The sequence below is a fragment of the Paramisgurnus dabryanus genome, chromosome 9 (genome assembly GCF_030506205.2).
Source record: "Paramisgurnus dabryanus chromosome 9, PD_genome_1.1, whole genome shotgun sequence".
Taxonomy (NCBI): Eukaryota; Metazoa; Chordata; class Actinopteri; order Cypriniformes; family Cobitidae; genus Paramisgurnus; species Paramisgurnus dabryanus.
The window spans coordinates 41,291,940-41,307,007 of record NC_133345.1 but is presented as its reverse complement, the minus strand read 5'-3'; the positions used below and the strand labels follow the sequence as shown (position 1 = coordinate 41,307,007).

The 15,068-nt window shown below is 36.0% G+C and overlaps 2 protein-coding genes across 4 annotated transcripts; one reads left to right on the top strand and one right to left on the bottom strand.

Moving 5' to 3' along the window:
- The first annotated feature begins 3,492 nt into the window (after positions 1 to 3,492).
- Positions 3,493 to 7,315, top strand: ttc36 (tetratricopeptide repeat domain 36). The gene is made up of 3 exons (XM_065246606.2): positions 3,493 to 3,691; positions 3,987 to 4,175; positions 6,960 to 7,315. Exons 1-3 carry the CDS (start codon positions 3,586 to 3,588, stop codon positions 7,226 to 7,228), a joined length of 564 nt encoding a protein of 187 aa, XP_065102678.2. The 5' UTR covers positions 3,493 to 3,585; the 3' UTR covers positions 7,229 to 7,315.
- Positions 7,316 to 7,903: 588 nt separating this feature from the next.
- On the bottom strand, positions 7,904 to 14,307 carry LOC135729186 (F-box only protein 40). 3 transcript variants are annotated; one of them, XM_065246642.2, is made up of 4 exons: positions 14,244 to 14,284; positions 13,783 to 13,813; positions 11,622 to 13,445; positions 7,904 to 9,316 (listed from the first exon to the last, which is right to left on the bottom strand). In XM_065246642.2, the coding sequence occupies exons 2-4, from the start codon at positions 13,783 to 13,785 to the stop codon at positions 9,155 to 9,157; spliced, it is 1,989 nt and encodes a 662-aa protein (XP_065102714.2). In that variant the 5' UTR covers positions 13,786 to 13,813; positions 14,244 to 14,284; the 3' UTR covers positions 7,904 to 9,154. The 3 variants fall into 3 exon arrangements, with proteins under 3 accessions (XP_065102714.2, XP_073671943.1, XP_073671944.1); XM_073815842.1 differs by having other exon boundaries at positions 11,622 to 13,813; positions 14,244 to 14,307; XM_073815843.1 differs by lacking the exon at positions 7,904 to 9,316 and adding an exon at positions 9,323 to 10,589 and having other exon boundaries at positions 11,622 to 13,813; positions 14,244 to 14,307.
- Between the last annotated feature and the right edge of the window lie 761 nt (positions 14,308 to 15,068).

Here is a 15,068-nt window from a genome sequence, read left to right as displayed (position 1 = left end):
TATTCTTATTGTGTATCTGCGAATGTAGCGAATACTGAATAAATCCAACGTAATACAAATGAGCTGTTTAAAAAAAAACAAAACGGGCAATCTTTGGTCTTATAAGTCTATAAGCAGTGTTTCTTTGTATAATTTGTTTGTAATTTGTAAATATTAATTACAATAAGGATTAATATGAACTGGGTTTGGACGTAACTTCAGCTTTAGGACCTTAGGAGGTCGCATATCTAGGATGCATTCGTCATCAAGACTGTCATTTTTCAGAATATTAACAAGTTTACTTTTATTCTTAGTTAATTGTAAATTGTTGTAATATGTGTATGACTTGCGAATGTAATACTTAGTTAGTTTAAGCAAACCAGGCTTAATGGCATATGCAGTCTGCATGGGACCTCCGCAGTCTACACCCTTCGGATTCAGAAACGGCCTGCGATTGGTGGTCCAGCTGTAACTCATTTTGAGTGACAGAAAAACTGACCAATCATACTGTTCCTCTGAATGGGTGGGTTCTCTTATCACTAACTTTCATAGATACTGTATGTACGTATCTATTATGACAAATTTTACTCGCTCAGTCTGAGGTTCGTGTTTTAAAGATAAATGAGACTTTACTGCTGTCTTTTTCGGTTTATTTAGTTTTGTGTTAATTATATCCACAAAGTATTCGATTCAAATGGTAATGTAAAACTATTCTCCGCTGTAAATTAATTGTGTGCTCAATTGCGAAGCCCTGTGTTGAATTTTTCCCGCAGAAACATGAACAATTGCTGACAAAGGCCTCTTTTACTGGAGTTTTCTGCTGCCCACCGAAACGGGGAAATATAACATTTATACATTTAATATCTTACTCACTTTTTGTGGAATTAAATGAATAGTTATCTTTTTAAAATGTTTAAGCTTTCTACATAATGTAAAATGAACATTATTATTATTATTATTAATTTTGCAACCTATTATCTAAATTGTGTGTTCATGAAGGCCTGTACTGCAGTTTCCTGCAGACAACGTGAAACATTGCTGAGGGAGGACTTTATTCACAACAAAAGGTGAGGAATATTATTAAATAAATATATTGTATATATTATATTGTGTATATAGTGTATGTGTTTGTATATACACATGTGAGTAACTTGGTTAACAAATAAATATGTGACTGTATCCTATCGTGTGACAGAAAACATGTAGGGAAAAGATTTGCCCTAATTATAAATATAGTTTATGTATCTTTTCAAACATTTTTTGATATTATTTGTAATTCCAATGAGAATTCATTATTAGTTTTCGATATTGCTGCACATTTCAAACACACCTAATAAGCCACAAACTCAGATGAACTCCATTGCACATATCTTCCAGTTTTCTTTAAAACATTTTAATATAAAAGTTTAATGTGTGGATTATTTCAATATTCAAGCTGTATACATTTATAAAGGTTTTAAGACATATTTGCTGTTTAATGTTGCAGGATAAAGATGAGGAGGCGGGACTTGAGCAGCTTGTGATGGCTGTATCCCAGGCATCTTTTCAGGTGTTTCAGAAACTTTTCTTGGAGCTGGAGTTTATAAACTGATTACAGTACATTAAGTCTAAACTGCTGTCTGATGTTCTGGTTGTGAATCAGTGTAGCAGAACACAAATTTGGAACCTTTCGTAGTCGGGAAATGTGGACGGTTTTCTTTAAAGACTGTAAAATACTTTTTGAAGTACACTGTTACAAATACACCATTAAAATGAGATGCTTTCCTGTTCTTTTAACTGCAATAAAATAAGATTTGATTCATCTTTGTCTGTATTTCTAAAATCAGATATAATACTCATTATTATTAATAATAGTAAAAAGGTCTTTGTCCTGTATACCCAATATTTTTGTTTAAATAAATTTTTAATTGCAAATTGCAGTTAACCTTTTTGAATGGGTTACTATTAAGGAGTTTATGGAGTGATTCTAACTCAATTTTTCTTTGTTGAATTTAATTAATGATATTGCTTGTAATCTGTTGCCACACTTTTATTGAGTAGATATCACATGATATTTTTTATTGTATAGTGCTAGTTCTTTGTCTAGTATACCCAATTTCTTTGTTTACATTTAATATTTTTTTTAATTGCAAATTGCAGTTTGTCTTTTTGAATAGGTTAATATTAAGGAGTTTACTGAGTAAATCTAACCTAATTTTTATTTCTTGAATGTAATTAATGATATTGCTTGTAATCTGTTGCCACAATTTTATTGAGTAGATAGGGCATATTATTTTTTTTACAGTGCATATAAACGAAAGGCACATCCGCTAAAATATTTTTACGTTTTCACTCTCAAGCGTTCTCTTGTAAACAGGCCCTAAAACATATGCACTTTTTAACCACAACTTCGTGTTTTGCACTAGCTGTATGACGTGCCAGTGTGACCGTACGTAATGTGCACGTGGAAAGGTGATGCATGACGTATGCAAATAAACTGCTCCAATGTTTACAAGTGTGGAGAAAGAGGACCGTTCCGACATTGTTGTATGTTGAATGATAATAATTAATGTCTTTGTGTCAGTTTATTGTTTAAAATGTGCGTTTCACACTTTTGACGCGTGACCTTTCCACGTGCTTGAGCATTACGTAAGGTCGCTCTGGCGTATCACACGGCTGGTGCAAGACGAGAAGTTGTGGTTTGAAATTTTTTATTTTTCTTGCTGAAAATGACAATCGTTTTGCTAGATAAGACCCTTATGCCTCGTTTGGGATCGTTTAAAGTCCTTTGAAGCTGTGTTGAAACTGCAACATTAAACTGCATTTAATTCTGGAATGTTTTTCTCAAAAAACTTAATTTCCTCTTGACTGAACAAAGAAAGACATCAACATTTTGCATGGCATGGGGGTGAGTAAATCATCTGGATTTTTTTTAAAGTAAGTGAAGTATTCCTTTAATGTCTCAAATAATATATTAAGAAAAGCCTTGGCTTATGTCTCTGGTCGTTTAATTCTTGTTTTCCAGGCCTAGGCTTTTTATTCTTCGACCTTTATTAACATTAGTATGGCCTTCATGATGATGAAAAGCTTTAGAAATCTCTGTTTGAGCATTTGATTCATCTTTCCAGCCGTCGGTTTGAGCTTTGATTAAAATATGATGATCAATTTAAATTATATTATTAAAAAAATCTCAATTTATGTTTTCTTTATTTTTATAGCTTAAGGTTAATTTTGTTAGGAAATGAAAATGATGTAATTTTTTTTGCATTTTTGTATAGTGCAAAATTTGCATCAAGGATTGTGGGTTAAGTTTCTGGATGTTCTGACTTCAAAATATAATCTGTCAACGTACAAAAGGCCTTTAAAACAGTGTTGTGCATCAGCTTTGGCTTTTAGATCCAAACATCTAAGCAGTTCCTTTACATCCCACAGCTTAACAGTTGATTTAACCAAACACAGATGTGGGCAGCACCAAATCAAAGTCCTGCTACCACCCCCTCATCTGATTGGTTCATAGTGTGCATTGCTGAAAGAGTTATTCAGACAACTCCTCTTTTCCTCCATTAAAACATACAGAAGTCTAAAAAGCATCATTTCAGACTTTCTGCTCAGCTGTATAACAAAACCATGGCTTCGGCACATGACAGAGCGGTTTTACAAACCATCTTCAACCCTACCAGCCCTTTTGGAGATATACCTGCGTTAAACCAAGAAGACGATCTGACGGATGATGGTAAGAAGATTACAGCAAGAGCAGCTTTAAAACTTATATGTTATGGCACTTTTTTCGTTCTATGGTGTTATTGATCCAAAAGCAGCAGGTCTCAGTTAATATTACATTTAGCTACAGTCTCTGAACAGTTTGATCTTCAAACAGACTTTAACTTTTTGTGGGTTTTGTATGCACATATGGACAGTAATGAAATGTTAACAGTCAATGAAGCTTGTTCACTTACAATGCGAGTGGTACGAGAAGGTTTGATGAAAGAATGAACACTAACAGTGTCAGTGTTTGTGTGTTTCTGCAGACAGTGCTTTTGAGCCAGAGCTGGTGAAACAGGTGAAAGATCTGGAACTGCAGGGAGTTTCAGCAGCTGAATCTGGAGATCTGCACGCAGCTCTTCAGCTTTTCAACCAGGCAGTAATGGTCCTGCCGCAAAGAGCCTCAGCCTACAATAACAGAGCCCAGACCAAACGTCTACAGGGAGACTCAAAAGGTCATACATGTCTTTGTCTTTCACAATCAGCCGACAGAATAAAAATGCTTCACATTTAAACAATCTTTAAGTCCACATCAGTCTAAAGTTTTTGTCTTTTAGTAAGATTATGTCAACCTTAAGGACATCTATAAACTGTGCTCCAAACAAACTTAATTATGCAAGTCAATTCAATATAATTTTTTAAAGGGATAGTTCACCCAAAAATCATTCCCATCCTTATGTTGTTGTAAATCTGTATGAATTTCTTTTCTTTTTTTGGGTCAACTGTGTGCTAACCATCATTTATCAAAATATCTTCTTTATCATTTATCACAATACTAACATAATATTTGTTTTCCTACTACACTGTAAAAAATACTTTGCTGCCTTAAATTTTTTATGTTGAATCAACTTGAATTTACAAGTCATTTCAACTTACTATTATTTATCTTGACTAGAGATGAGTTGTTATAACTACAGGTGAGTTGTTATACCTTATAAAATTATGTTGACGTTTCTCAACTATATTTTATAAGTTGTGACAACTCATCTCTGTTGACATGACTTGTAAATCTGAGTTGATTTAACAAAAATTTTTAAGGCAGCAAAGTATTTTTTACAGTGTATGGAAGTCAATGGATACAATCAGCTGTGTGCTTACCATCATTTATAAAAAAATCTTTTTTTGTGTTATATAAAAAATTATTCATACAGATTTAAAACAACATGATGATGAGAAAATGTTGACAAAAGTTAAATTTTTGAGTGAACTATCCCTTTAAGTTTAACTTATAAGTTGACATAACTTAGAAAAATAAGTTGAGATTGTTAAACCCCTTATGTGGCGCAAATTCTATTTGGGGGGGTATGTGACAATGTGATGTACACCTTAAAATTAATATAACTTTGGCATTTTTTGGTCTAAGCCTAATCTTGGTCTTGTTTTAAAGAAGACACTTTAGGGATTATCACAGACATGAGATGAGAATGGTGGTGAGATGGTGAGAATCTTAAAGGTATTGCGGAGGATTTTCTTTTTCCGGGTAGATCAAGACTATTGGTCCTCCTAGTTGTCAATCAGGAGTGTTGCGCAATTGCATTTATTTAAAAGTGAAGAAGGCGGTTCTTTTCTAAAATTTGAGAAAATCCTCCGCTACACCTTTAAATAAATCTTAAATAAGAGAATATTAAAATCTTAAATAAATAAAACATGTTATAGCAGTTTAAATTTATTTTAGGAAAATAATAAGAAAGAATAAGAAAAATATTTCAGTAACATTCATTTTATAAATAAGTGGTTTGTGTCACAGTGGTTTTACCAACAATGGCCATTAGGGTCAACGGTTTGCTGCACAAATTAATAAATGACTGTCCCTGTATTAATATTACTGCTAAAAGGTTTTGAAACATGAAAACTACACTCTTAGAGCTTTCCAATAATCTATAGTTTGTCAAGATGTTTAGGTTTAGGATAGGGTATTAGTGTTACAAATATGTAATAACAAAGTGGGCCTACCTGTGGACCCATGGCATTTTAGTAAATGGCTCTCACTATGTAATTCCTTTTCCAAAAAGGTTATGATAAATGTAATACACTTTAAGAGCTTTCCAACAATATATAGTTTGTCATGATTTTATATGAATTCACATGCAAAACAAACACTGAAGTAAATGTAGGCGTCCCGCCTGTGGATAAGTGACATTTAGCAAAATATAAATGTTTTGAGGCACACTCTCTTCATAAATGAATTAATTACTCTCCCTACATAGTTTATTTTATTAAACACTGTATAATATGGTTTCTAGAGGCTTAGACCTTTCCAATGATACGTAGTTTGTCGTGATAGATAGATAAAACACATGCAAAAAATTAAAATAAACTCAGGTGTCCTGCTCACGGGACAGCGCCACTTACGGTACATTCACACGGGACAGAAGCGTTAACGCTTAACGGAAGGCTTGTCTGAAGCGTGGCTAACAGCCAATGACAGTGGCCGCTACACATGCTCCGGTCTTCCATAAACGTAATTGGCTGTCTCTTCTTAGGTTATATGCATAAGGCAATCTGATTGGCTGACGCCCGCATTGCCGCTTGAAAAGTTGAGAAATGTTCAACTTCTACGGCGAGCAACGGCACTGACGCAGCGCCGACGGATCCACAATTCAGCTCGGCGACGCATAACGTCACCCATTAAAAGTGAATGAGAAGCGTTAACGCTTACGCCCTGTGTAAACATACCATTAAGAGGAGAATATGTTGATATAATTTTTTAAAGTGTAGTTGGTATAAGTTGACAAAACTTACAGTCTCTCACTATCGCTACGTCCGAAACCAAAAAGCACTACTTCGCCTACTACTGTACATGTATCAGTGATGTATGACATCATTCTGCACTTCAGCTTCTCATCAGATTCCAGGCTGTGAGATAAAATAAAGCTATTGTCTATTTAGGGCTAACTTCCTGTTTAAATGTAATTAACATCAATGCATCGCACAAAGCTGTGCACGTGAAGGCACTTTTAAGCATAAATGTGATTTTATTGCTTGTAAAGCATGGCTATAATTGTAACACAATTAAAACGTCCACTATGAAACCACCAAATGTCTTTGGATGGATTATAATGCATCAAAGCACAATTAAAATCTCTATACAGTATATTCCTCATACTAAATAAATGTAATGAAAGCTATTGCATTGATCAAGTATACCTAAAATATTTAGAGAAATCAATGCAATGTTATGTCCAGTCTTAATGCTGCCCTTACGAGCGTGTTAATCTAACTTAAGTGTTGTATATCAGGTGCGGTTGAGGACCTTGAGAAGGCCATCTCTCTAAGCAGAGGCACGGGACGAACAGCATGCCAGGCTCTGGTCCAGCGTGGGCTCCTCCTCCGGTTGACAGGTCGTGATGAAGAGGCTCGTGTGGACTTCGAGAAGGCAGCGGCTATGGGCAGCGAGTTCGCCCGGCAACAGGCTGTAATCTTGAACCCCTATGCTGCCCTGTGCAACCGTATGCTATCACAGGTCATCGACAAACTACGCAACCCAGAGACATCAGAGATGCAGTAGATGAGAATCACAAGCAAAACCACATGTGTACATTGTATTGCAAGAAACCACATGTATCTTGTCAATAAAACCAATGCTTTTTTCAAATTCTTGTGACTTTGGAGAGGTAGGGGTTGCAAAGGCTGAAAAAACGAAATTAATTTAAAGGTGGTAAACTGTTTGAGATACAGCTTTTGAAACATGTATGTGTATTTCTCCACCACTAGATGTCATCCAAGATATGTCAAAAGACATTTTTTTTGAAAGACATTGGAATACACTTCTCTTAAATGTTTTTGACATTGTATTACTGTACATGAATAGCGACACACATTATCCATTTATATCCACACACTGTAAAAAAAATCCGTAGAAATCACAATGTTATTGCAGCTGGGTTGCCGGTAATTTACCGTAGATTTAAATTTATGTTATTTACTGGCAAGAGTTTGTTCAAAGTTAAATAAATTTTAAATATTAACAAGTCTTTATCTTTACAGAATAAAACTATACAATAACAGCCTCATGCAAAGCATTCTGGGAACCAGAAATCATCATCAACCTTTTTCTGTTTTTTGCTTCAGATTTTGTTTCCCAGAATGTTTTGCTTGATGCTGTTTTTTTAGTTTTACTCTGTAAAGACAAAGACTTGTAAATGTTAAATATTCATTCAACTTTGAACAAAATGTTGCCAGTAAATAACATAAATTTAAATCTACGGTAAATTACCGGCAACCCAGCTGCAATTTCTACGGATTTTTTTTACAGTGCATGTGAAATTTTACGTGCATGTACAAGAGCTTGTGACACACAGCAGTCTCTTAGGGGCATAGTTTCCAGACAGGGCTTATCTGAGTCCCAGTTTAAAATGTATTTTTACTCTCTCTTCATTTAAAAATATCTAACACTGGCGTACGGTAAGTGCCATTGTTTTATGTCAAGATGCACACCAGTATTGTTTTTTTTGTAAGATATGTTTGTAAAAACCAGTGGCGGCTTGTAAATTTGAACTTATTTAAAATTCTAATTCTAATAAGTGCGTGTGTTGCTTGTGTCTTCAAAATATGTGTTTGTTGCGTCATGTGAACCATGTGCATCACGTAAATAAGTGCTTGCTGCAGACACGTCAAAACCGTTTATGATAAAAGAGACGCTCACGTTCACAAAATACACACAAGACACTACCTTAACATTAAACTCTGATTACGCATGAGATTATGCGAGTATCTGGCATACGCAAGCGTCTCTTTTATCATAAACACTTTAGACGCATCTGCAGCAGACACTTTTTTGATAAGACATGTGATGCACATACACTGCAAAAAATTATTTTCAAGAAAAAAATCTTAGTATTTTTGTCTTGTTTTCAGTAAAAATATCTAAAAATTCTTAAATTGGGATGCTTTTTCTTGATGAGCAAAACGACCCAAGAAAATAAGTCTAGTTTACAGACCAAAAATATCAAATTTAAAAAATTGTCAATGGGGTAAGCAAATTTTTCTTAAATTTTTCTTGAATTTAGTGTTTAAGAAAAATGTTCAAGATTTTTTTGCTTACCACATTGGCAGATTTTTTGCTTGTTTTATGCACAAATCACTTAAATTTGATATTTTTGGATTAATTTAAGATTTTTTTATATTTTTTCTGAAAACAAGACAAATACTAAGAATTTTTTTTCTTGAAAATCATTTTTTGCAGTGTAGGATCACCTGATGTGCAGAACACATATTTTGAAATAACGAACCACACACATAACGGGCAACATACATGTTGTGATGAGCTTCACACTGAGTGCCCTCGAAAAAAGAAGTCACTGGGCACCACTGCTAAAAACTACTTAAAATGTCCTAATTTAACTAAAGACTGGTCCTGGATTGATCTTCTAAACCGTGTCCAGGAAACTTGCACAACTTGTCAGTGGGAAAGAAACTCTTGAGTATGAAAGGCTCATCTTTCCTCCTGAAGGTCTGTTATGCTAAGTAAAGCCACAGGTTCACTCCTGATCTCCTTCTGGTAGAACGGACAGACCTTCAGGTGCTCGGACATGGGTGGCACATCTTCAAACACCCATTCATCTACTGGTGAGAAGAGATTGCTGAACTCCCATGTCTGAAAGGAGATGAAAAACATCAGATTATTTTGATAAAGAACAATATAATAGATTTAAAAATTGACTCATTGTATTTGGACACTTTCTGGCTATGAAAAAAATGAATGAATTACATGCATGGTTACTCTTCACATCCTTATACATTCCATTAAAAAAAAACTAGCATCAGATGGTTAAAAAATATGAAAGGAAATATAAAAAATGTGAATTCTGTGAAAACATCTTACATCATTTTGTGCAGATGCCTCTTGGTTTAATATTTCATTATCCAATGCAATACTGTTCAAACATCTTACATGCTGCTTAAATAACCAATTCATTTTCGGAGAAGTTACAATACAATATTCATGTGCCTGTAGGCCGATTCAGTCCATTTTTCACTATCACTATTGTAATACTCTGGAGCCCTGATCTCATTGGCTCTCCTTAATGTAGGTTACAGCCCTGTCAGGTTAAACACTAAGATCAATTACATCATGAACAATGGGCAGAGAGAAAGTGAGACCACGTGTCACTTAAAAACAAAGCCCCAGAAGTGTGCAGACAGTGTGGCTGACTGACAAAAGACACGTACGCCCTCCCTGTTGCTCTCTGCAGTACATACCTCAGAGATCAGGCAGACTCCAAACATATTTGAAGGTTCATCATGCACAACAACATCGCTAATGCTCCTGAAATAAAACTTACTTGATAGGGCTGGGATGCATGGAAGATGTTATCATATTCCATGTGATCTCTGTGTGAGTATTTTTATGTACAGTGTGCTTGCACCACATGACATTTGATTACGTTTTTATACACACTGAAACGGAAAATATTGATGTGTTGACAGGACTACGTATTAACAGCTTTACAGAGATTTGTACATTTTCCTATTCATAAATATTAAAAGGCATTGGTGTTTCTTACTCATTTTAATGGGATGTTTTCAGTCGCTTTTCTGACTTATTTAAGACTTAATTAAATGCTTTCAGAGAATTACAAAATATTAAACAAGACTACACTTTAAAAACTTAAAATTAATAACATTTCTGCAATCATTTAACCATTTTGTAATATTTATTTTGTTATGACACGAGGCGTTTTCTGCCATGCAACAATAATTACATCAAAACACAACATAAATTCACAAGTTGTTAATTTTATCAGCCCTTTATCCAGCCATCTTGATCTCAGTTCTCATCCCCGCCAGCCATTTTTGAAAAGTTGCCCCCCAGCATTTTTTGTGTTTTCACAAAAGTTTCACAAAATGCCTTCCAGGAAAGTTTTCTTCTAAAACTATATAAACATACAAACATGTCAAATAAAAGGACAGACCTTCTGCTTTCAAACAAACTATAAACAAACAAACAAACAAAATGGGAAAAATGCTTTCATCCTATCTACATTTTTTTTCTCTGCTTATAAACTCTTTAATATGGGCATTTTTCTTTTAAAAAAAGTATAAAAAATTAGCAAAAAGCTGAAATAATTGCATTTTTGTGAAGGAATTTTGTTAGAAATCAAAATTATCAAAACATACGCGGAGTTTAAAATTAGTAAATAACATTTTGGCTTCAATTTTTCATAAATTGGGGAAGTGCGCGATCTAGTGGATAATCGTGATATTGCAGATTGACATAAACATTTAGAAATATGTTTTTTATGCAAATGTTTATGCCATTGACGAAATAACTTGTCAATGGCGGGGAAAGAGTTAAAAGTCAAACTCTCGCATTTGTTATGAATGTGAATTCAAATATCGCACTTCAAGAAGCTTTACGACACATTGCTTTATGGCTGTGATATCAAACGCTCATTGGCTATTGCGTGCTACGTCACAGATTTGCGACATTGCCATCTTTCAATCGATGTACTTTAAAAAAAAAATTACATTTGCCCTGACAGATAAAAGCTGGATTAACTGTTTTGGGTAGGTTTAGGGGTAGGACTGTATTAGCGGCGTAAACTATCTTTTAAATGCTAAATTGTTACTATTGTCACTGAAATTTTCCTACACATTTCTTTCGTTTACATTGTATAATATAAAAAGATTACATTACATATTTTTTACATTTTTGTATAAAAAGGGTTTGGGTTTAGGGTAATGTTTGGGGTAGGGTTAGGGTGGTAACATTATCGATAAAATAGGGTTAAAGGGAAATTATACAGCAATCTTTATTGTATGAAATATTTGTAAATGTTGTATGTATTGTAGTAAAAACATAATAATGCTTTGCATGCTGAAAGTCTAGGCATACGTTTATAAGAGATTCAGAACAAACCCTTAAGTGTTATGCAAGCACTGTTAAAGGGACACGTTACCTTTTTTCTGGCCCTCCATGTGAATCCACCATGGGAATATATCTTTTTCTCCCATTTGAGGGACACCATGCCCTTCTGCTGTACAACAGTGCTACAGACATCTCTCATGAGGTGGGACACTTGAGCTAGATAGCCCAATGACAAACTGTCCAGAAAACCCACAATGTGCTGTAAGATCTCAAAGGGAAGTCTGCTCAGTGAGTCCAAATTCCTTGCTCGCTTTCGTTCGCTGCTAGCTTTTTTTACTCCTTTGTAAAGCGATTCTGCTACTGCAGGTTGCAATGTGAACGCATTAAGATCTGGATCGTAGTTCACGGTTGCCCTATATTTTGATGGTCGAAAATACCTCTGGCTAAAGGTACAGCCAAGGTAAGCCAACGGGCATCGCTGGGTAAACCAGCCATTAAGATGGGACTCAATATCTCCATGTACGTTCCTGAAGTGCCAGGGGTATTCGTCACGTCTGAATGCATGGCAGCACAGGTAGGTGAAGGCCGAGCAAGATTTGTTATGTCTCCTCGTCACGCATTCGGTCTGAATCTGCACATGTAGACTTTGAGGCTGGCCGTCGACCACATCAGCCAAAGAAGCACTGCTTTTGAACGGAGCGCTGTGAAAATCGTAGGTCTGGGTGGACAAGTCAACATACAGCCCATCGGTGCCAACAGCTTCACTTATCTGGGGACCTTTAAACTCTCTTTCTAGACAGCACAGCAGTGTGGCCTCTACTTCATTTGCCTTCGGGAGCTGCTCAATGGAAATCCCTAAATCGGACGTGTCCACATTCTGGTCCGTCTTTTTAATCGTTTTTGACGGATCCTTGAGGTGGCTACGTTTGGCTGTGAAGCTGGTTGGAACGTTAAAAGAGCGTACGGTTTTCACTTCGATAGGCTCTAACTTACCATAAACAAAATCTTTCTCTTTAGGTGTGCAAGCAGTCAGCTGGCCAAAGTTGATAAGCATGCAACCATTGTGAACTAGGTACATGTTATATTCGGACACGTTGACCTCTTTACCGAGTCTCTCGAGAACTCCGTCATGCCAAGGGGCTAATCCTGTTCTGGTAAAATCTGCTTCATGGGACTCATGGGAATTTTCATCAGATGGATTTTTTTCCCTTTTAGGAGTACCATTTTCCTCTAAATTCCTTGCAGTTTGCTTGCATCCTTCTTTCTCCTTTGCAAACATTCTCTCCCACATTTTGTAGTTCTCCAAGCAGGCCACATCTTTGCTTGTGGCAAGGGCCAGTCGTTCTTCTTCCGTTAGCTCCTTTTCCTCATCCCCATTCTCCAACATCTCTCCCGAATTTAGTTCCCAGTCTTCTGGGTCAACACCTCCTACAGCACCATCCAGCGGTACGTCTGGTTCCTCTACCTTCTCAATCAACTCGGGGAAGAGCGTTTTCATCTTGATGGAGCTAAACAGCAGCTTCTGATCTCGAAGGGCCGTGGCGATGTCCAGCTCATTCAAGCAGTCTGGATCCTGCAGGACGTTCCTGTAGAAGGTTGTATCTGTCTCATTCACAGGCCATCGGTTCCATTCTAAAGTGCAAGTGACCACGCTCGCAGGACACACTTCCAGGTGCTTGGCTAGCCTTTGGCGGGTCATGGTCATTGGACAGCCATAGCCAGAATTGAGGCAGGGTACGATTTCCTTAGGGCAGAGGAGACGATGCTCATCTTCTTTGCAGAGATGAAAGGCGGCACCGCAGTGTAGACGGCAGGAAATGAAGACACAGGAAGTGGGGATGTCTACAGGAAGCTTACAGTGTTGGTTATGACATTTTTCACAGTGTGGATGAAGGCCAGACGTTGTGCTCTTGCCCTGCAAGAATATTTGTGGCATACACTATATCATATTGTTTTCCCGTGGCTTGTTGGCTCCTCTGATTTTGCCAAGTGGTTGATGTCATCAGGGCAACATCAGCCAATCCGATTTCAGAAATAAGTTTACAGTTTGTTTCAAGTTTAAGCTGACAACAAGGATAAGCTTCTTGTAGAGTCTAGACCATTGCTTTCCACTTATCATTTCAGGGTTCAGTTATGTTTAGGGTTGGGGTTTAGGTTTTATTACGTCCTCACATGGCAAAATCAGGTCGAGCTTGCTTATTTGAAACAAGAAGTGGAAGACAACTTTGAAGTTTGAATTAAGAAGAGCTTACCATGTCCGTTAATATCTATTTTGTATAAAATCTGAAACAAGACAAGGAATTTACAGTGAAAACAAAACCTGGCAAAGATTCAGGGTTACTATTGTCTGGCAAATTATTGACTCGTCTTTATAGACCAACTTCTTGCATATCAGACAATGCTTTCCAGAAAATGAGAAGTAAAATAAATTTTATTTGTTATATGTATTTTGCTTTTATCATCTATTTAACCTTTTGTATACTGACTATTTGAAATGCATTTATTCACACAAACTCATAATAAAGCTTTAAATATATGCTTGTACTGTATAACACTCCACAAAACCTTTATATTTCAACCAGTAAACTGCTTTATCTATTGTTTGGCAAAATCTATGCAAAAATATTAAAATACCTCACTATCTACAATATGATAAAAATAGATGACTCAAGATTGTTATTGTTAAAGATAAACACAGAGCCTTCTCACTTACCCTTGCTGCCCTTATGGTGTTAGCAGGACTTGTGTTTGTTTAAATGAGTCTGTGTGGTTTAAATATCTCTCCTATGTTCTGCTGTTATAAATAGACTAAACGTGACCTGTCAGGCTGGTGTGTCTGAGGGTTTGACAGACAAGGTTAAATGACATCACACACGATTATATTCATTGAATACTGTGGTAATTGTTTGCCAAGCGTGATCAATGGCTCTGAATTGCCACCTTTAAAATGTGGACAATAGCTTTTTATTTAACAATGGCATTTGGTGAGGAAAGATGGGTGAACTGATAATAAGAGGCTAATGTGTTGTCGCAAACACTGCCATTGTGTTTAAACTGATCAATATCCTTGTAATGTCTTGATGGACATCTTTTGGGTATTATAGGCTACTGCTGAAATATGAATATGATAATAATTATTGTATTACATCCATCGTCCACTAGATGTCAATGTAACCCTTTGATGTACAGCAGATGTCACTAATAATATCTTGGTTTTTTTTAAGATAATATTTTTGCCATTGCTTATCGATTCATGAATGGGCACAATACTTCCAGTTCTTGTTTGTAAGGAACAAACTCTGACAATCATATTGGTCAACATTGACATTTCAATCCCATTTATTCATTTCATTTGTCCAAGTACGTTTACATTCGCAAGAGACATGCAGATTGACCTTCACTGAGATATTGCTCAAAATAAATGACTTTTCTAACAGACGTCAGTCAATAAAAGGAAACTGCTGGTGCTTTACCAAAGCCTTAATTGAAATCTTTTGTCAATGATGTTTTCTCTTTAATTCAACCGAGAGGAAATGAA